This window comes from Haliotis asinina, chromosome 9, assembly GCF_037392515.1.
Source record: "Haliotis asinina isolate JCU_RB_2024 chromosome 9, JCU_Hal_asi_v2, whole genome shotgun sequence".
Classification (NCBI taxonomy): Eukaryota; Metazoa; Mollusca; class Gastropoda; order Lepetellida; family Haliotidae; genus Haliotis; species Haliotis asinina.
In genome coordinates this window covers 24,380,185-24,395,463 of record NC_090288.1, presented here as the reverse complement: position 1 = coordinate 24,395,463, position 15,279 = coordinate 24,380,185, and the positions used below count along the sequence as shown (strand labels likewise).

Sequence of the window (15,279 nt, the reverse complement as noted above, 5' to 3'; positions counted from 1 at the left end):
TATGCTTATCTCCTCCCTCTATGTGGATACCGTGGAACACTTGAAATCCTTTGAAATTCCAATCTAATTGAAGTGGACGTACAATACACTCACCCACTTGAAACTTTCCAACCAATATGGTCAAATGACCAGCCATGCTTACCACTCTCTCTGAATCTCATATGTCTGACATGAGAATTACATTCAGTGTGTCTGAGAGGGTCGGTTGGGAGGGACTGAATGCCATGAGTCAGGATAAGTATAAAAATATAAATTTTATTTAGAAAACTACATAATGTAAATTATCCTGACTCATGCTTATTATGCTTACAGAATCTGACAGAAAAAGGTGGTGGTTCAAGCCATGCTGGATTCTGTTGACTGTCGTAGAAGTACGTCTAGTACCTCCCCCCTTTGGGAAATATAAAGGCAGTAGATCGTTCCTATTTTCCAATATTCATCTGTGAGATGGAGGGATCACATCCAGTCAAACTTTTCTTCTTGTGAGGCATTCGTTGACTGGAACATGATGATATATAGATCACCTAGCATCCTGCTAGTGTCTAATGCAGCTGTATGTAAATATTTCTATCAAAACCAGTTGTGATCCTTTTTCATGTACAAGTATCTTCATTATGAGTACAGGGTCATAATCACTCATGCTAGCCTGTTCAAGACATGTGCATGGCCTCTCAGCCATTATACTCTGCAGAGTGTCTTGGTCTAAACAAGTCATGTCATAAAAGGGTGATTGAAACTCAAGGCCTTTGTGGAACCATTAGTTGTGCAACAAGTGGCCCAAACTGGCAAATACCAGTGACATCCTCTGTCGTGGTGTCCCATATGCAGGGGTTGTCAAACACCTTATGTGATTTCCAAATGCAGCCATCCATGACAGTTGTTAGCGAGCAGTTTCCATGTAGAGCAAGTGTTGAGGCTCTGCAAGTTGCAAGGCTCTCACTTCGTGTGGATTGGAAGCTCACAGAGGTTCAAGTTCTGCTGCTTTGTAATACAACGGCTCTCATCCATACTGAGACAGTGTTGTGGGATACTTCCGTAGATGTCTCAGTAGACAGTGGGATGAATAGGCACTTGAAACATTGACTCCTTGATATAGCTTGTTAGAGATAAACTTTAAATGCTCTAACAGGGCATAATGATAAATCCTGTGTATCATGTGACCTGAGGACTGTGGATAATGCCAGGATGTGAATTTGTCTCTCCGGTTGTCCAGGCAGACGATCCTCTAGGACAACGATGCAGTTCAATAGAATGATGAATCAAATCCTGCGGAACTGAAGAGCTTGCTGTGGCTCAAATTCTGGCTTCTGTAGATTCACAAGCCATCCAAGTTAGCAGCCTAATGGTGAAGTCTAACTGTAGTGATGAGCTTGAATGCCATCGTCCAGGTAAAAGGCACTGTGAAATCCCCACTGATGTAGGTAGGTGACAATGGGCTTGGTGACCCAAATAAATAACCATGGGGCCAAAGTTATTCCAAATGGAAGAACCATCCATTGGTAGTGCTGACCATTGAATAGAAGGCGCAGATATTTCCTGGATTCAGGATGAATCGGAATGTGCAGGTAGGTGTCTTGTAGGTCAATGCTGGCTAGATAATGTGCTAGATGGATCAGATGCTGCAGTTGTGGTAGATGGATCATTCTGAACTGTTCTGGTTTCAGTAGATAATCCTTGTTGAACTCCTTCAGCATATAAGTCAAAACTTTTCCTTGGAGTTTTTCTTGGGCAGTTTTTCGACTGTGCCTTTATCTAGTAGAGATGATATGGCATCGTCTAGCTTGTCTCGTTGATCCCTGGCATACATGAAGAGTGGGGCTGGGTGTGGAAGAACAGCTGAGGGTGGAAGACTCCAGCATTTTCCTCCTTTAGGGCAGGAAGTCCTGTTCCATAGGAATGCCTACTTTCTCAGGTTGAGCGACAAAAGAGCACTTGTCCCCGCAAGAGTTGTACTTCTTGTCTCTTGCTCTCTGGACACTGGAGAACTTCGACTTGTTGGAGTAACTCTGAGATGTCTGCTTTGAGGGCAGTAGTCAAAATGTCGATTCACTTTACCATCATTTCTTCCCTAGAGTCCTGAGTGCCTGATTTAGCCATGTTCAGGGATCCTGATACAAGGGTTTAGTAAAGCTGTCACCCCAAGATGACACAGATAATAATCCTTGCCAGCGTAGTAGATTCAATCCTGCAGATGTAGAGGCTAGATGCTCCAGCATGAGTTGTTGATCCTTCTTCTGAGTGATGAGTGTAGAGAGGATGATCCTTTCTTCTTCAGTCTCAGGGTTGTTGAACTTGGAGATAAGAGCCTTATTGATAGCCCTGGAACAAGCGAGTCCAAAGACTTTGTAGGACCTGTCGCAAGTCTTGATGAGTTTGTAGGACTCATCTACATTGGGCCCTTTCATAAAGGGCACCATGTGGGAATTAACTAGTGCTGAAGGCCGGAATGTGTTGCTGCTGGTACTTAGTTGCCATCTGAAAGGCTCTTGACGAACTTTCAGGGATTGTAAATGTCTGTGCAATACGACATCAGTCATCTTACAGGTATGAGCTTCGTTAAAGTCCTTTGACTGCAAGACAAGGTCCAATCCATGTGTAATCCTGAGTCTGAGAAGAGGGATCCCTCCAGTGATGGAAATTGAAGACAATCTCTTTCCATCGAAACCTCTCTGTCCTTCCCAAATGAATTCACGTGTGGGGAACACTGTCCATGCAGCGAATGTCATCTTGATCCTCCTGTCTATGTGTAACCCTGGAATGACTGCCATTCTGTGAATGCCTTCATGTATGCCTCTGTGAATCCGCATCCAATGAAAATGAATAAAAAATCACAGCATCCCCTAAGAACAGGGGATGTAGACAGCGGATCCATGAGTGCGAGCACTCAGCGAGTCAATGGAAGGAGCTTCATCCAAACTGCGATGTGATGATTTCTGTGCAGGAGCATGCATATGATGCCTCCTCTTCGGACCTAATGCAGGCAATATAAATGATGAACTGTTGAATGAACGATTGAATGATTCGCAGAAGTATCTGACATGTTGAGTGTAGACATTGTAGATGTCTACGTAGAAAGTAGACTCTCTGAAGGTTGCAGCGGTGTTGTCAATATAGTTGATGAAGGTCTAGCAGACACTGAATGTTGATCAGGAGTGCTGATGATCTGTACCTCAGGAAGTAGTAGTGGAGGTTTCTCATAGATATGATGTTTGTTGGGAAGGATGATCTCATTGCTAAATGACTTCGTAGAAGTTGTAGAGTGTAGTTTCAGCACTGATCTAGTAGTTGAAGACTCAGTCTTAGACGATGACAACTTCAACTTCTTAGGTTGAGATTATCCCAATTTGTGATTTAGATGAAGTCTTACTAGTATCTCAACCATGCCCCTGGGCTACGTCTGGCGATCACTAAAATCATAAACGTCAGCTGTGATTAACAAACGATTACTAGATGCAGAATCAACCGATTTAGACATGACTTGAGAATACCTACATTGCTAGCGAGACCCTACATTGTTTGTCCTAAGCACGCCATTGAACAATGTATAAATATGAGGGGATGTCAATAAGTTTTTCATACCCAGGTGTCACAGCCTATGGTACGACATTGAACCTTGGGGTGTAGCTGATGTGATATATAAGTTTTGGTATCCTACTCCCAGAAGTTATTGAACAGCTCACATTGACAGAAAGAGACCCCCTCACGCCGGCAGTGAAAATGACTAAAATTGAGTATAGAGCAGTAATTAAGTTTTTATTTCTTGAAGGAAACTCGGCGAGGAATGTTGAAGAAAGGCTTTCAGCAGTTTATGGGAAGTCTTCCCCTTCATCTGCTACCATCAAACGATGGGTCAATGAATTTAAGCATGGTAGAGAGAGTCTTGAAGATGACCCCCATCCAGGTCGCCCAACAACACGCACTAGTCAGGAAAACATTGACAGAATGCATAGACTTGTGCTGGAAAATCATCGAATCACACTCCAAGAGTTAGCGGAGACCACAGGCATTTCACACGGATCCATTGAGACAATTCTACATGAACATCTCGTCATGTCTAAGGTGTGCACAAGATGGGTGCCAAGAACGCTGACAGATGAAATGAAGCAAACAAGGGTCACCATAAGCAACTCTATGCTAACCAGATACAACAAGAATCCAGAAGATTTTCAGTTTAGGCTAGTAACCCGTGATGAAACCTGGATCCACCACTATGATCCTGAGAGCATACAAGAATCCATGGAATGGAAACATGTCACTTCTCCCAGGACCAAAAAGTTCAAAGCCTCCAGATCAGTGCAGAAGGTAATGGCGACAGTCTTCTGGGATAGCAAAGGCGTCATCCACATAGATTACTTACCAAAAGGAAGAACAATGAATGGGGAATATTACGCTAACTTGTTGAGGCAAGTGTGACAGTCAATCAAGGAGAAGCGCCGGGACAAGATCAGACGTGGTATTCTTCTACATCAAGACAATGCTCCAGTATACACCTCTCGTGTTGCAGCTGCTGTCCAGGAATGCGGGTACGAAATCTTGCAGCATCCCCCCTATTCTCCAGACCTGGCACCAAGTGATTATCATCTTTTCCCAGATCTAAAGAAACACTTGCGTGGTCGTAAATTTCAGGATGGTAATGAGCTTATTGCTGCTACTGAGGCTTGGTTTGAGGACCAAAATGGCACCTTCTTCAGAGATGGCATCAGCGCCTGGCAGAAAAGATGGAACAAGTGTCTTGATTCACAAGGAGACTATGTTGAAAAATAAATGTGGTTCATTCCAAATATTTGTTTTTTTTCTATGCAAGGCTCAAAACTCATCCCCTCGTATAATGCAAATTCTGAATCAGGTAAATTCTTGCAAAGTTCACAGCAAACAGTGGAAGAACAAATATGTTTGCATGAAGGACATACTACATGCGAATCAACAGCCGACAGTGATAACTTACACTGGGAGCAGGGTTTCATCAACCAACACCAAGTCTTCAAAGCTGAACCAAATGTGTCCAAAACACATGAAAATTTATAAATTTCAACAATAATTTTATGTCATGACAATAATGATTACAATCCAAAAACCAAATGTGACACAAATTTAGTTTACAGGACCAAAATATAAGCAAAACTTGTCATATCGGGACCCAAAGTGCCTCCAACCGTCCTCGTCAGATGATAAAGAAGAGAGTGACAAGCATGGTTGCTCATGTGACCGTATTCGCATGAAAGGGAGGCTTCTGGTCGGTGAGTGTATTGTAAGTTCACTTCAGTTAGAAGGGAACTTCAAGGGATTTCAAGTATTCCACTATCTTCACATAGAGGGAGGAGATAAGCATAATAAGCATGAGTCAGGATAAGAAAAAATGATACCTCTTGGAGTACTAGATCTGTCCACAATGCCCAGTCTGACTTGACCCTTCTGAACATGCTCCTTCCGAAGATGTACTCGTCGTTCAGCTAGATCATGTTGTCGTTCCTGGTCAGTCTCACATCTAAAAAACACGAAAAAATTGTTAAATAAATGTTTAGGAAACATTGAATATTTATGGTACCTACATGCTACCTACATGGACCTCAGTTGGATTTACACCATCCCTTCAACTACCAGAGATTGTAGGAAATGTTAGCCAGAGTTAAAACAACAAGAAGACTACATTTAAAAAGCCTGGGAAGTTTGAGTTGACTTGAAAGTTTTGGGACTTGCATACCCTCTCAGGAGGACAATAATTTTACAATACTTCAACCCCCTTTGAGGGTACGGCCACTAACAATCTCAGTTACTAATGTAAATTATCAATAATAAAATATTTATGTATTTACAAATCAGTTGACAAAACTAATTCTTTAAAAAATGCAATAATAAAATGAGAACTTGTATTATTAAAAAGATCCTTCATAGTTCCAGATTTGAAGTAGGTATCCCTTGTGATGGAATATTCAACACAGTCAAGCAAGACATGCTTGACCATGATTCTTTCATCACAAGGGATACAAAATGGAGGATCCTGACCTTTAAGCAAAATTCATGTGTATACCTTGTGTGGCCAATGTGACATCGTCGCATGATGACATCTTCAAATCTGGATTGACAACCCATGTAGGTGTAACCAATATAGGGTTTTTATAGCATGTAATTTATTAATACCTACTTAAGTGTCCGACTTCTTCTGCATCAGATCTCGGATATACGCTCTAATCCTAGCTGTATGGAATTAGAAGTGGTGTCACAGATTTGTTGAGTGTTGCCTTAGCAGCAAGATGGGCCATTGCACTGCCAGAAATGCCTATGTGGCTGGGTAACCAACAAAAGGGGATGTCGCATTGGGCTGTGGCAACATCATTATATAATTCAATAATTTCTTTTAAAACTGGATGTTTACATGATAAATTTTTAATCAAGACAAGAAAGAGAGTCTGAATAGATTATATATTGTTTATGGTTAGGGTGTCTTTGAATATATTTAAGAGCTGTTAATACAGCATTTGCTTCAGCTGTGAAAACAGAACTATTATCTGGTAATCTAGAAGATATTGTTCTGGATCCAGTGCCACAAGCTACTGCGCCACCATCTTTGGACCCATCTGTAAATAAAGATTTGTAATTGCTATATTTACTTTTCAGTTGATTATATTCCTGTTTATATTGTAATTCATTTGTTTCTGATTTTTTAAATGATGTTAATGTTAGGTTCACTTGTGGCCTAACCAATTACCAAGGCGGAGAAGAAACAAGTCGGAAAGGAGCTGTATTTTCAAGCTCAATGCTAGCAGCAGCAATAAATGGCTTTATTCTGAGCCCATGAGGCAGAACAAGAAACGACTTTTTGTTATACAAATCCTCAAAGACAGGATTGAAGACACAGTTATATGTGGGGTTAGAGCATAGTTTTGTGATACATCGTAAAGCTAATTTTATTCGGTGTTGTGTACAAGATCTTTCATCTGCCTTGACATTGAGACTGTCAACAGGAGGGGTTCTAAAGGACCGAAGACAAAGTTTTAGAACTTGGTGGTTAACAGAATCTAACAGCTTTAGGTGGCTGTTGCAGGGTCCACCATAGACTATGGAACCATAATCAAGTTTGGAACGGACCAGTGATCGATACAGATGGAGGAGTGTAGCTTGATCACCTCCCAAATAAGAATTTGAAACAACCTTCTGGCATTTAGATTTAGGCATTTAATATGTCACAGAAACATTAAATGAGAGTCAAAAATTAATCCCAAGAACTTGGCCTCCTTGACAACATTGATGGAAGTACCATCTAGTTCAGGGTCTTTATGTGGTTTATAGTTATGACAAAAATGTATGCAGTTAGTTTTCGTTTTAGAAAAATTAAAGCCGTTTTCCAGACACCTTTGTTAAACACAACTGCAGTTGCTGTTCAATAGTATGCATATTTTTATGACAAGAAATATTAAAATCATCCACAAATAATGATCCATCAATCGAATCATTGAAAACTTTTGATAAAGTGTTTATCTTTATGCTTAAAATGTGTGACAGACAAAATACTGCCTTGTTGGACACCCTGATCCTGATTGTAATGATCAGACAGGATATAGTCCATATGGACTTGAAATTGTCTGTCATTTAAAACGTTGGCTATAAATTCAGGCAAAAGACCTCACAAACCAGTCATGCAAATCTCTTTAAATGCCATATTTCCAGGTAGTGTCATATGCTTTTTCAAGATCAAAACAGATAGACACGGTACGTTATGTATTAGCACGTTTTTTACAAATGATTCCAAACACTTTAAGTGATTGACAGTACTTCTGTTTTTACAGAAACCACATTGTATATCTGTTATAAAATTATTTGTGTCCAAGGACCAAACAAGTCCATTATTTTTTATCATGCATTCCATGGTCTTGCAAACACAGCTAGTTAATGAAATTGGTTGATAATTTGATGGATCCGTATGATCACGTCCAGGTTTGCTGGAATTTAGGAATATAATTAGAAGAGGAAGAGTTTTTAGTGAGAGTTTCACCCAGTTTATTTGCAATATCTGATTTATCAGTAAGTAATTGATTTCCAAGTTTAAGATGATGGACACTAGATTTAGTACCTTTACCTTTAATTTTCTTTACCTTGGACATGGGTGTCCAAGAAATGATTTTGCCAATATTGGCATTTATTCTGCTTTAGCATTTAAAATTTTGAATTTACCTAAATCATGCACCATAGGATGGAAACAATGTTCTGTGTTTTTCCTTGCCTTCCAAGCTTGCTTGCAATGATAATTCAACCATGGTTTCCAGATATGTGGAATTATAGAGGACTTTGGTATACACTCATCAGGAAAACATTTAGTAGCATCAGGAATGTCCATAAAATGTTCAGGTTTAAGTTTTGCAGCACACTGCCTTGATGATGGAGGAACATCACATGGAGTTACAGGGGTTAGTATAGTAGGAAAATGGTCACTTCCACAGAGGTCATTGTGGACTGACCATTCAGATTCATTTAGCGGTTCTGAATTTGTGACTGAATCGAGAACAGAACAGGTTCCTGTACCAGGGTGTAAATATGTGTTGGAACCATCATCATAAATACATAAATCATTATCAGAAGAAAAGTCTCCCAATTGAAGACACGCTTCCAGGAAATCTGTGCGCACTCTGAGATGGGCCTTTCAGAGTTAGCGTTTCTGAGATCCCTGTAGAATGGCATAAGAGAGGCAGCTAATTTAACCGCTTTTGACTCGGTGGTTCCGGTGGAGGTGCTGGGTTCAAACTCAGAGGTGAGTCATCTTCTTTTGGCCTTCAGTGGATCATGTTTGTGGACCTGTAGTTCAGTGGTAATACTGGAGAATGAGCTCTCCAATATTATCAGTGTAACCACTGTGGATATCTTGTCCATGTAGTAGAGAAGGAAGTAAAAAGAAATATAGGAGACTACACAGGGCTGGAATGGCTTAGGTGTATCTTGGTTATGTGTTTCATACAGTGTGTACTCATAAGACGGAGATACTGAGGGTGTGCGTGCCTTTTAATAGAGAGAATCTCAATGGGATGTTATTTGAGAGTATGGCGGCATAGATTTGCTGTGTATTCAGACTGACTGACTACATCTAATTAATCTTCACCGGGTTTGAGGGTATAATTCCAGTATCGAGTTGTGAGAACAAGTAGTGTTTCGACTGTGTTGTTAGAAGAGATTATCTGACAAAGGGTGTGCATTTGTATATTGAATTTTTACAAACAAAAGAGTGAATTTAGCACCGGGTTTGTGTTTATTAAAGGAAGAGGGCTCTCCAGGGGTGGTATTTAAATGTAGGTCAGCTCTGCACGTGAGGTGTCACAGGTTCATGTCTAGCGAAAAGCTGGCGAAAGAAATCCCTGATGAGCCTGATGTCAAAAGAATCTTTGGATACCTACCTTTTTGGACAAGGTTTTGTTATTGGATGTTGGTTTATTTCTCACAATGTTCTTTTTCATGCCAAGGAAAAGTTTCATGTAATCCGACACATTAAAATCGGTTTGCTACATTTGCTCTCTTTTTTTTTAAAAATTAAACACCTTTCTAATTAAACGTTTAACATCATTTGAATAAGCTTTCATGATGACAGCTAGAAGCAGTCAATGTGAATGATCCAAACGGTCTATCACTGTGCAGTGAACAGGTAACTATCATGAACTGCAAGTGTATTTACCTTTCTGAACCAACACTGCCACTGTTACAGGTCATTAGCTCCCTCCCTCAGCAAGCTGTCAGTGTTCTGCTGTTTATTTTGTTGACAGTTACATACACAGATTCTTTCATACAAATGCATAAAACTGACGCTTTACAATGTGATTCGGTTGTCTGATAAGACATCCACTTGCAATGTTTGAGATCGACTGGATCATTGGATGAAGAGTTATTTACAAAAAAACGGCTCCACATGCATTTCATGCCAAACTATAGTCACCATGGACATCACCTCTCATTATACCAACATCCCAAACAGTGAAGGCTTACAAGCTGTAGCCCAGGAGATCAGACGATTTAAACCCAACTGGCTCATCACCCCCACCAGCGTCCTCATTCTACTCAAAATAGTCCTACACAAATGCAACTTCATCTTTAACAGCACCCATTACCTCCAAGTCGGATGCACCGCAATGGGCACTAAACTTGCACCCTCTTACGCTAACATTTTCATGGGTGAAATAGAAGACAAACTTCTAGCTCAACACACTGATAAACCCCACCCATACATAAGGTTTATTGATGACATATTTATGATATGGACACTAGGACAAACACGCTCACAATCCTTTCTCAAATATTTTAATAGCGCACACCCCACTATTAAATTCATGGCTGAATTCTCAAACAAAGTCGCATTTCTTGATACCCAGGTCTCATACAATAAAGACCTCCACAAACTGGAGTCCACCCCAGACATATCAAACTGAAAGGTCCTTTCAGTCAGTTTCTACGATTGAAGCGCATCTGTTCAACACCCGAGGAATATGAAAAACCTACCCTCAGCCTCATCAACTACAGTCGCACCCCGTTTATCCGAGCGCTTGTGTTTTTGTTGAAATCGTCAAGATAAGTGAATTTTCGAATATCTGAATCATGGGCCATATGTACAAAGAAACGTAAAAAGAAACAAACATAGTAGTCATCAGACATAATCTTAATTGATTACACATAAATAAAAATCAGTGCATACAAATTACAATGTGTCATACCTGTTCATGCTCGCTTGAAAAATATCGATTGGCCATAGCCTTTTGCACTGGCTGTGTAGAAAAGCAAGAGGACATTACTTTAAGTAACAGTTCGAGGTTCTCACCATCGCCTGCACACTCGTAATAGCTAATCAGCTGATCAAGGCAAACACGAGTTTCCTTGTGAGACATGGGTGGAGGAGATGGCACCTGCTCAACTTCGTCATCGTCATCAGCCTCACTGTCCGAACACACTGCTTGGGGGATGTCAGTGTCATTCAAAGATTCGCCAGTCACTTCGTCAGTAATTAGAGTGACCTACAAATTGACCTGCCTCAGAATTAACTCAGTGTCACCTTGCTACTCAGAGGTAATTAATCTTCTCACTCTTCAATGACTTCTTTCATGTTATGGCACGTGAGGCCCTCAGTTATCACGTGTGTAAACATACAGTGCTCAGCCATCCGGATATACGAGACAAACAATGTACATAAATTGGCGTTTTGTATGTGAAAATGACCGCACGGTTACAGAAACCGGATTTTCGGATAAGAGAGTAATTTTACAATGTTGTGAATTTGTTTTAAGGAATTTTCGTTCGGAAGGAGAGTTTTGGGGATATCTGAGGTTCGGGCACAACTGTATTACCTCAAACAAGGTTATCCAAAGAAACACATACAACGAAATAAAATCATGTCCGATTTAAAGAATAAAAACTCTCTCCTATCCTCCCCAATCAAAGAATCCCGAAAAAAATGATAGAATGGTTCTAGTTAGTGACTATAATCCCATGAACATGGAACTCAAATACCATTGTCAAAAAACGTTGGCAACTGAAATCTACTAAGAGTCTCAGACACCTCTCAGGACACTTTACCCACACCGCATATTGCCACTGATCACAAAAATAAAGGATCACCTGGTCAGAGACACCCTGACCTATCTGAGACAACTACCACAAAACAGTGGACAGACTGTGAAATTGTTGGCAACACATGCAAGAAAGCGAATTGCAAAATCTGCAAAATAATAAGTGACAGTGACACTTTCACAAGCTCCATCACTAAGCAGGCCTTCAATAAATGAAGCTACACTTGTTATTCTCACATTGTAGTATACATTCTTACTTGCAAACGTTGCAAGAAACAATATGTAGGTGAGACAAAATGATGTCTCAGAATCATATTAACAGAACACTATGATGATATTACATACAAGCCACAAAATCCAACACCAAGGATGTAATCTACAAAATTGACCGCAGATGTGGGCACTCATACATAGGAGAAACATCCAGGCCTGTCTACACCAGAATCAAGGAACATCAGACATCAAACATCAAATAGGACCAGAAATCAGCCATTTCAGATCATATAACAGCCCATCCTGATCACCGAATCAACTGGACTGACTACACCATCCTCTCAAAGAACCAATCAGACTTTACCAAAAGAAAAATAACTGAAGCTATCAACATCAAATAATACCGACCCCTGATTAACAGAGACCAAGGTTACCCCATCCCCACTGCTTATGATGAGCTCATCAAACCACTCCAGCCTTCTGTACAAACAATATACTCAGTGTACCTCATTTGCTTCCTTAGTTATCATCACATTGTTAACTTGTATTCATACTAGGCTCTGTGCACCACTGGCTTATTCTTGTATTCATTGCTACCCCCTTTTTTGTTATCATCACTTGTTAATTAGTTTTCCATTGTATATATATCAAATGTTCTCTCCCTGCATCATTTACACTTGAAAACGATACAAAATCCTGTATCGAAACATCGTGTTCTAGTATTAAAGAAGTTGTCATCCATATACACTTATTCTAACTAACAGAACAACATATTACAAAATCAAAAATGTTTTAGACAATAAAGCCAAGACCAAAATTAAAACAATCGTATTTGTGCAATGATAAACATATTTGTAATCCATGCACAGGGCTTGGCATGACCAGCCAATTGGTCGATCCGGGCCCATTCAAACACCCGTCTAGGTGAAGTAAGGGTCGAATGGGTGTGTTGAGCAAAGGGAACATGGTTACAGGCTCCCAGATGCCCTCAACCCCCAGGCTCCCAGACTCCCATCCTCCACAGACACAGGGCCACACCCCATGGCAAATGGGTTGGTGGACCAAATATGCCCCCAGATCCACACAGGGTAGTTGGCGAGCTCCTAGTGTTACCCAGCACCAATCATGGGGAGGTGGCTTGCCAAGGATGCCTGGGGCATATACAAAGAGTTTCCATTTACAAAATAATTATGTATGCATTTATGGATATGCAGTGAAGATTTACAAGAAATAAATTCACTGTAATGCCGAGATGATCCTGCTCATGCTTACTCCCATCTCTTTGGTCTTTGTCTATTGTCCACCACGTTAGCTGACTGGGCAGTTGTAATCCAGGCAAGGTTCATTTACACTTTGTTTGAAGAATATGTGCAGTGTCTAACTATACTGGTGGCTATTGGAGGCCAGTTGATGTTGCCAGTCAAAACACAATATGTGAGATCTTCTACCCCTCCGCTCCTTCAAATCCCTATACAACTAGACATGAAAAACCTGCATCACATGTAGCAATATACAGTATGAATTCATTAATGTTGTTTTCTATGAATTTGTTGACATAATTTCGAATTCTACCAAATTCAGCCTTGGATCCCATCACAGTCACTTAACCAGTCATGGATGCAGCCTGTTTATCAGAACTTATGTACACTACTTCTTAGATGCCCTACTCTCTGGAAGACAGTGAAACATGTATGTGTCTACACCTACCTGTCACCTGAACAGACTCTCTCCAGAAGACCTGTTGCCATCAGAACAGCCTCATAGTCAGTCTCCATTTTGGCACATAATGTTTCCAGATGAAGATAAAGCAAATGCAGCCTCCGATTGGCTGCTGTAAGGTTCTTTGATGCAGGAGATTTGAGCCATCTAAGAAGATTGTCTTGGTCCCTGTCATATCGACTGACAAGGTCAGCCAGAAGGTTGATTGTTGGAACTGTATGACAGTGGATGAAACATCTGTAAGGCTTCAACTGTTTTATTCAATTAAAAAACTAACAAATGTAGGCATATTGTTGTGGGTAGATACATGCTTTCAACCTCTGACCTTGAAATGTATGATATTTACACTTACTGGGCACTTGGCACATATAACTAGACAATATTCATTTTTGTTAATAACAAATTTTTATTTACAAATTTTATTCTACTTCAGTTAGATTAATAAAACAATACATTGTATACATTTTTCTCCTTTTTGACAGAGAGTCATATACCAAGTGACATGCTCCTACAGAAGACATCAACATTCACAGCCATGTTTATGAACTTAACATGTTACCAGCAAGAAGAGTCAATTCTGAGCCTCTGAGTGAGTGAGTGAGTGAGTGAGTGAGTGAGTGTTGTGCTGCTTTTAGCAATATCAGCAATATCACAGCAGGGAACACTAGAAATGGGTTTCACACATTGTACCCATGTGGGGAATGAAACTGGGGCTTTGTATTGATGAATGAATGCTTTAACTACTAGGCTACCCCAACGCCCCCATGATCCTCCCACAAACATATTGACATGTGGCCAGTTTGATGTCCCACAGATGGTAAGTAAGACATCATCATGTTGTTATGAAGGTGCCACGTGTTTCATAATTTTGTGATATCCAATGGTTTAGTAGGTAGAATTGCAATTGTTAAATTTCTGAACAATGTGCAATGAAATGAATGTGACAAAATAGTTAATGATGATGATATTCATATACATTGTTTCAGATTTGTCTTATATAATACAAACTACAGCAACAAACCTGAACTACAGTCTCATTGGAGTTGTGTTATCGTGATAGACCCCTCCACACTACATATATAAATCCTTGAGTGAGAAATACTTTACCTGGAGTTTCAGCCTCATCACTGAATTGCCTTGGTGATCCCATCAGTGTTTGTAGGGAGGGCAGGGTCTTGGAAAAAGAAGAAAGATGTTGATTACAAGATGTGTCTGGAATTAGGTATATATATATATATTACGAATTTGTAAAAAGGTGTGTCTCCTTTCACACATTTCTCCCGCTTGATGGGTTACATTGGGCCTATTGTCTTACTTACACTGATGTTTTTGTAACTACCAAAGCAATTGACCCTCCTCTACTATACCTGGGATTTGGGTCCCATGATTCTGTGCATTTCTTCTAGTTTGCCTTCTCCCCTTAGGGCCTTTTCTTCTTTCTGAGCTCGTTGAAGCTCCTTGTGTTGTCTATCATTAGAAAACCTGAACAAAATATGAACAATACTCCCATGAAGATTACACAGTCCCCACAGCAGCTCTTGCCCCTTGAGGCACGAATTAGTGACCCAACAGCAAATGCCAGTCTCGCGCTCTGGAGGGCACCAGTTTATATATGCAGACCGAAATACAAGCATATGTGTCAAACTTATTTTACTAAATAACGGATTATACATGCACCAGTGTATTGCTCATATCATGACAATGACATTGTTGATGTGATTCAAATCTTATTGTATGATTTGTTTAAACTTGCATAAAAATGTATGCCTTTCATTATGACATGAAATACAAAACTTTTCATTTTTGTTTTGAC

The 15,279-nt window shown here is 40.1% G+C and overlaps 1 protein-coding gene across 1 annotated transcript in view; it reads right to left on the bottom strand.

The window, feature by feature from the left end:
* The window catches only part of LOC137295791 (ciliary rootlet coiled-coil protein 2-like), a 205,512-nt gene that overhangs the window by 131,312 nt on the left and 58,921 nt on the right, over positions 1 to 15,279 (bottom strand). Inside the window, exons 11-14 of the mRNA XM_067827340.1 lie at positions 14,834 to 14,948; positions 14,574 to 14,640; positions 13,455 to 13,680; positions 5,364 to 5,485 (exon numbers count right to left, since the gene is read on the bottom strand). Coding sequence (XP_067683441.1) covers positions 5,364 to 5,485; positions 13,455 to 13,680; positions 14,574 to 14,640; positions 14,834 to 14,948 — 530 coding nt within the window. The remainder of the gene's footprint in view (positions 1 to 5,363; positions 5,486 to 13,454; positions 13,681 to 14,573; positions 14,641 to 14,833; positions 14,949 to 15,279) is intronic.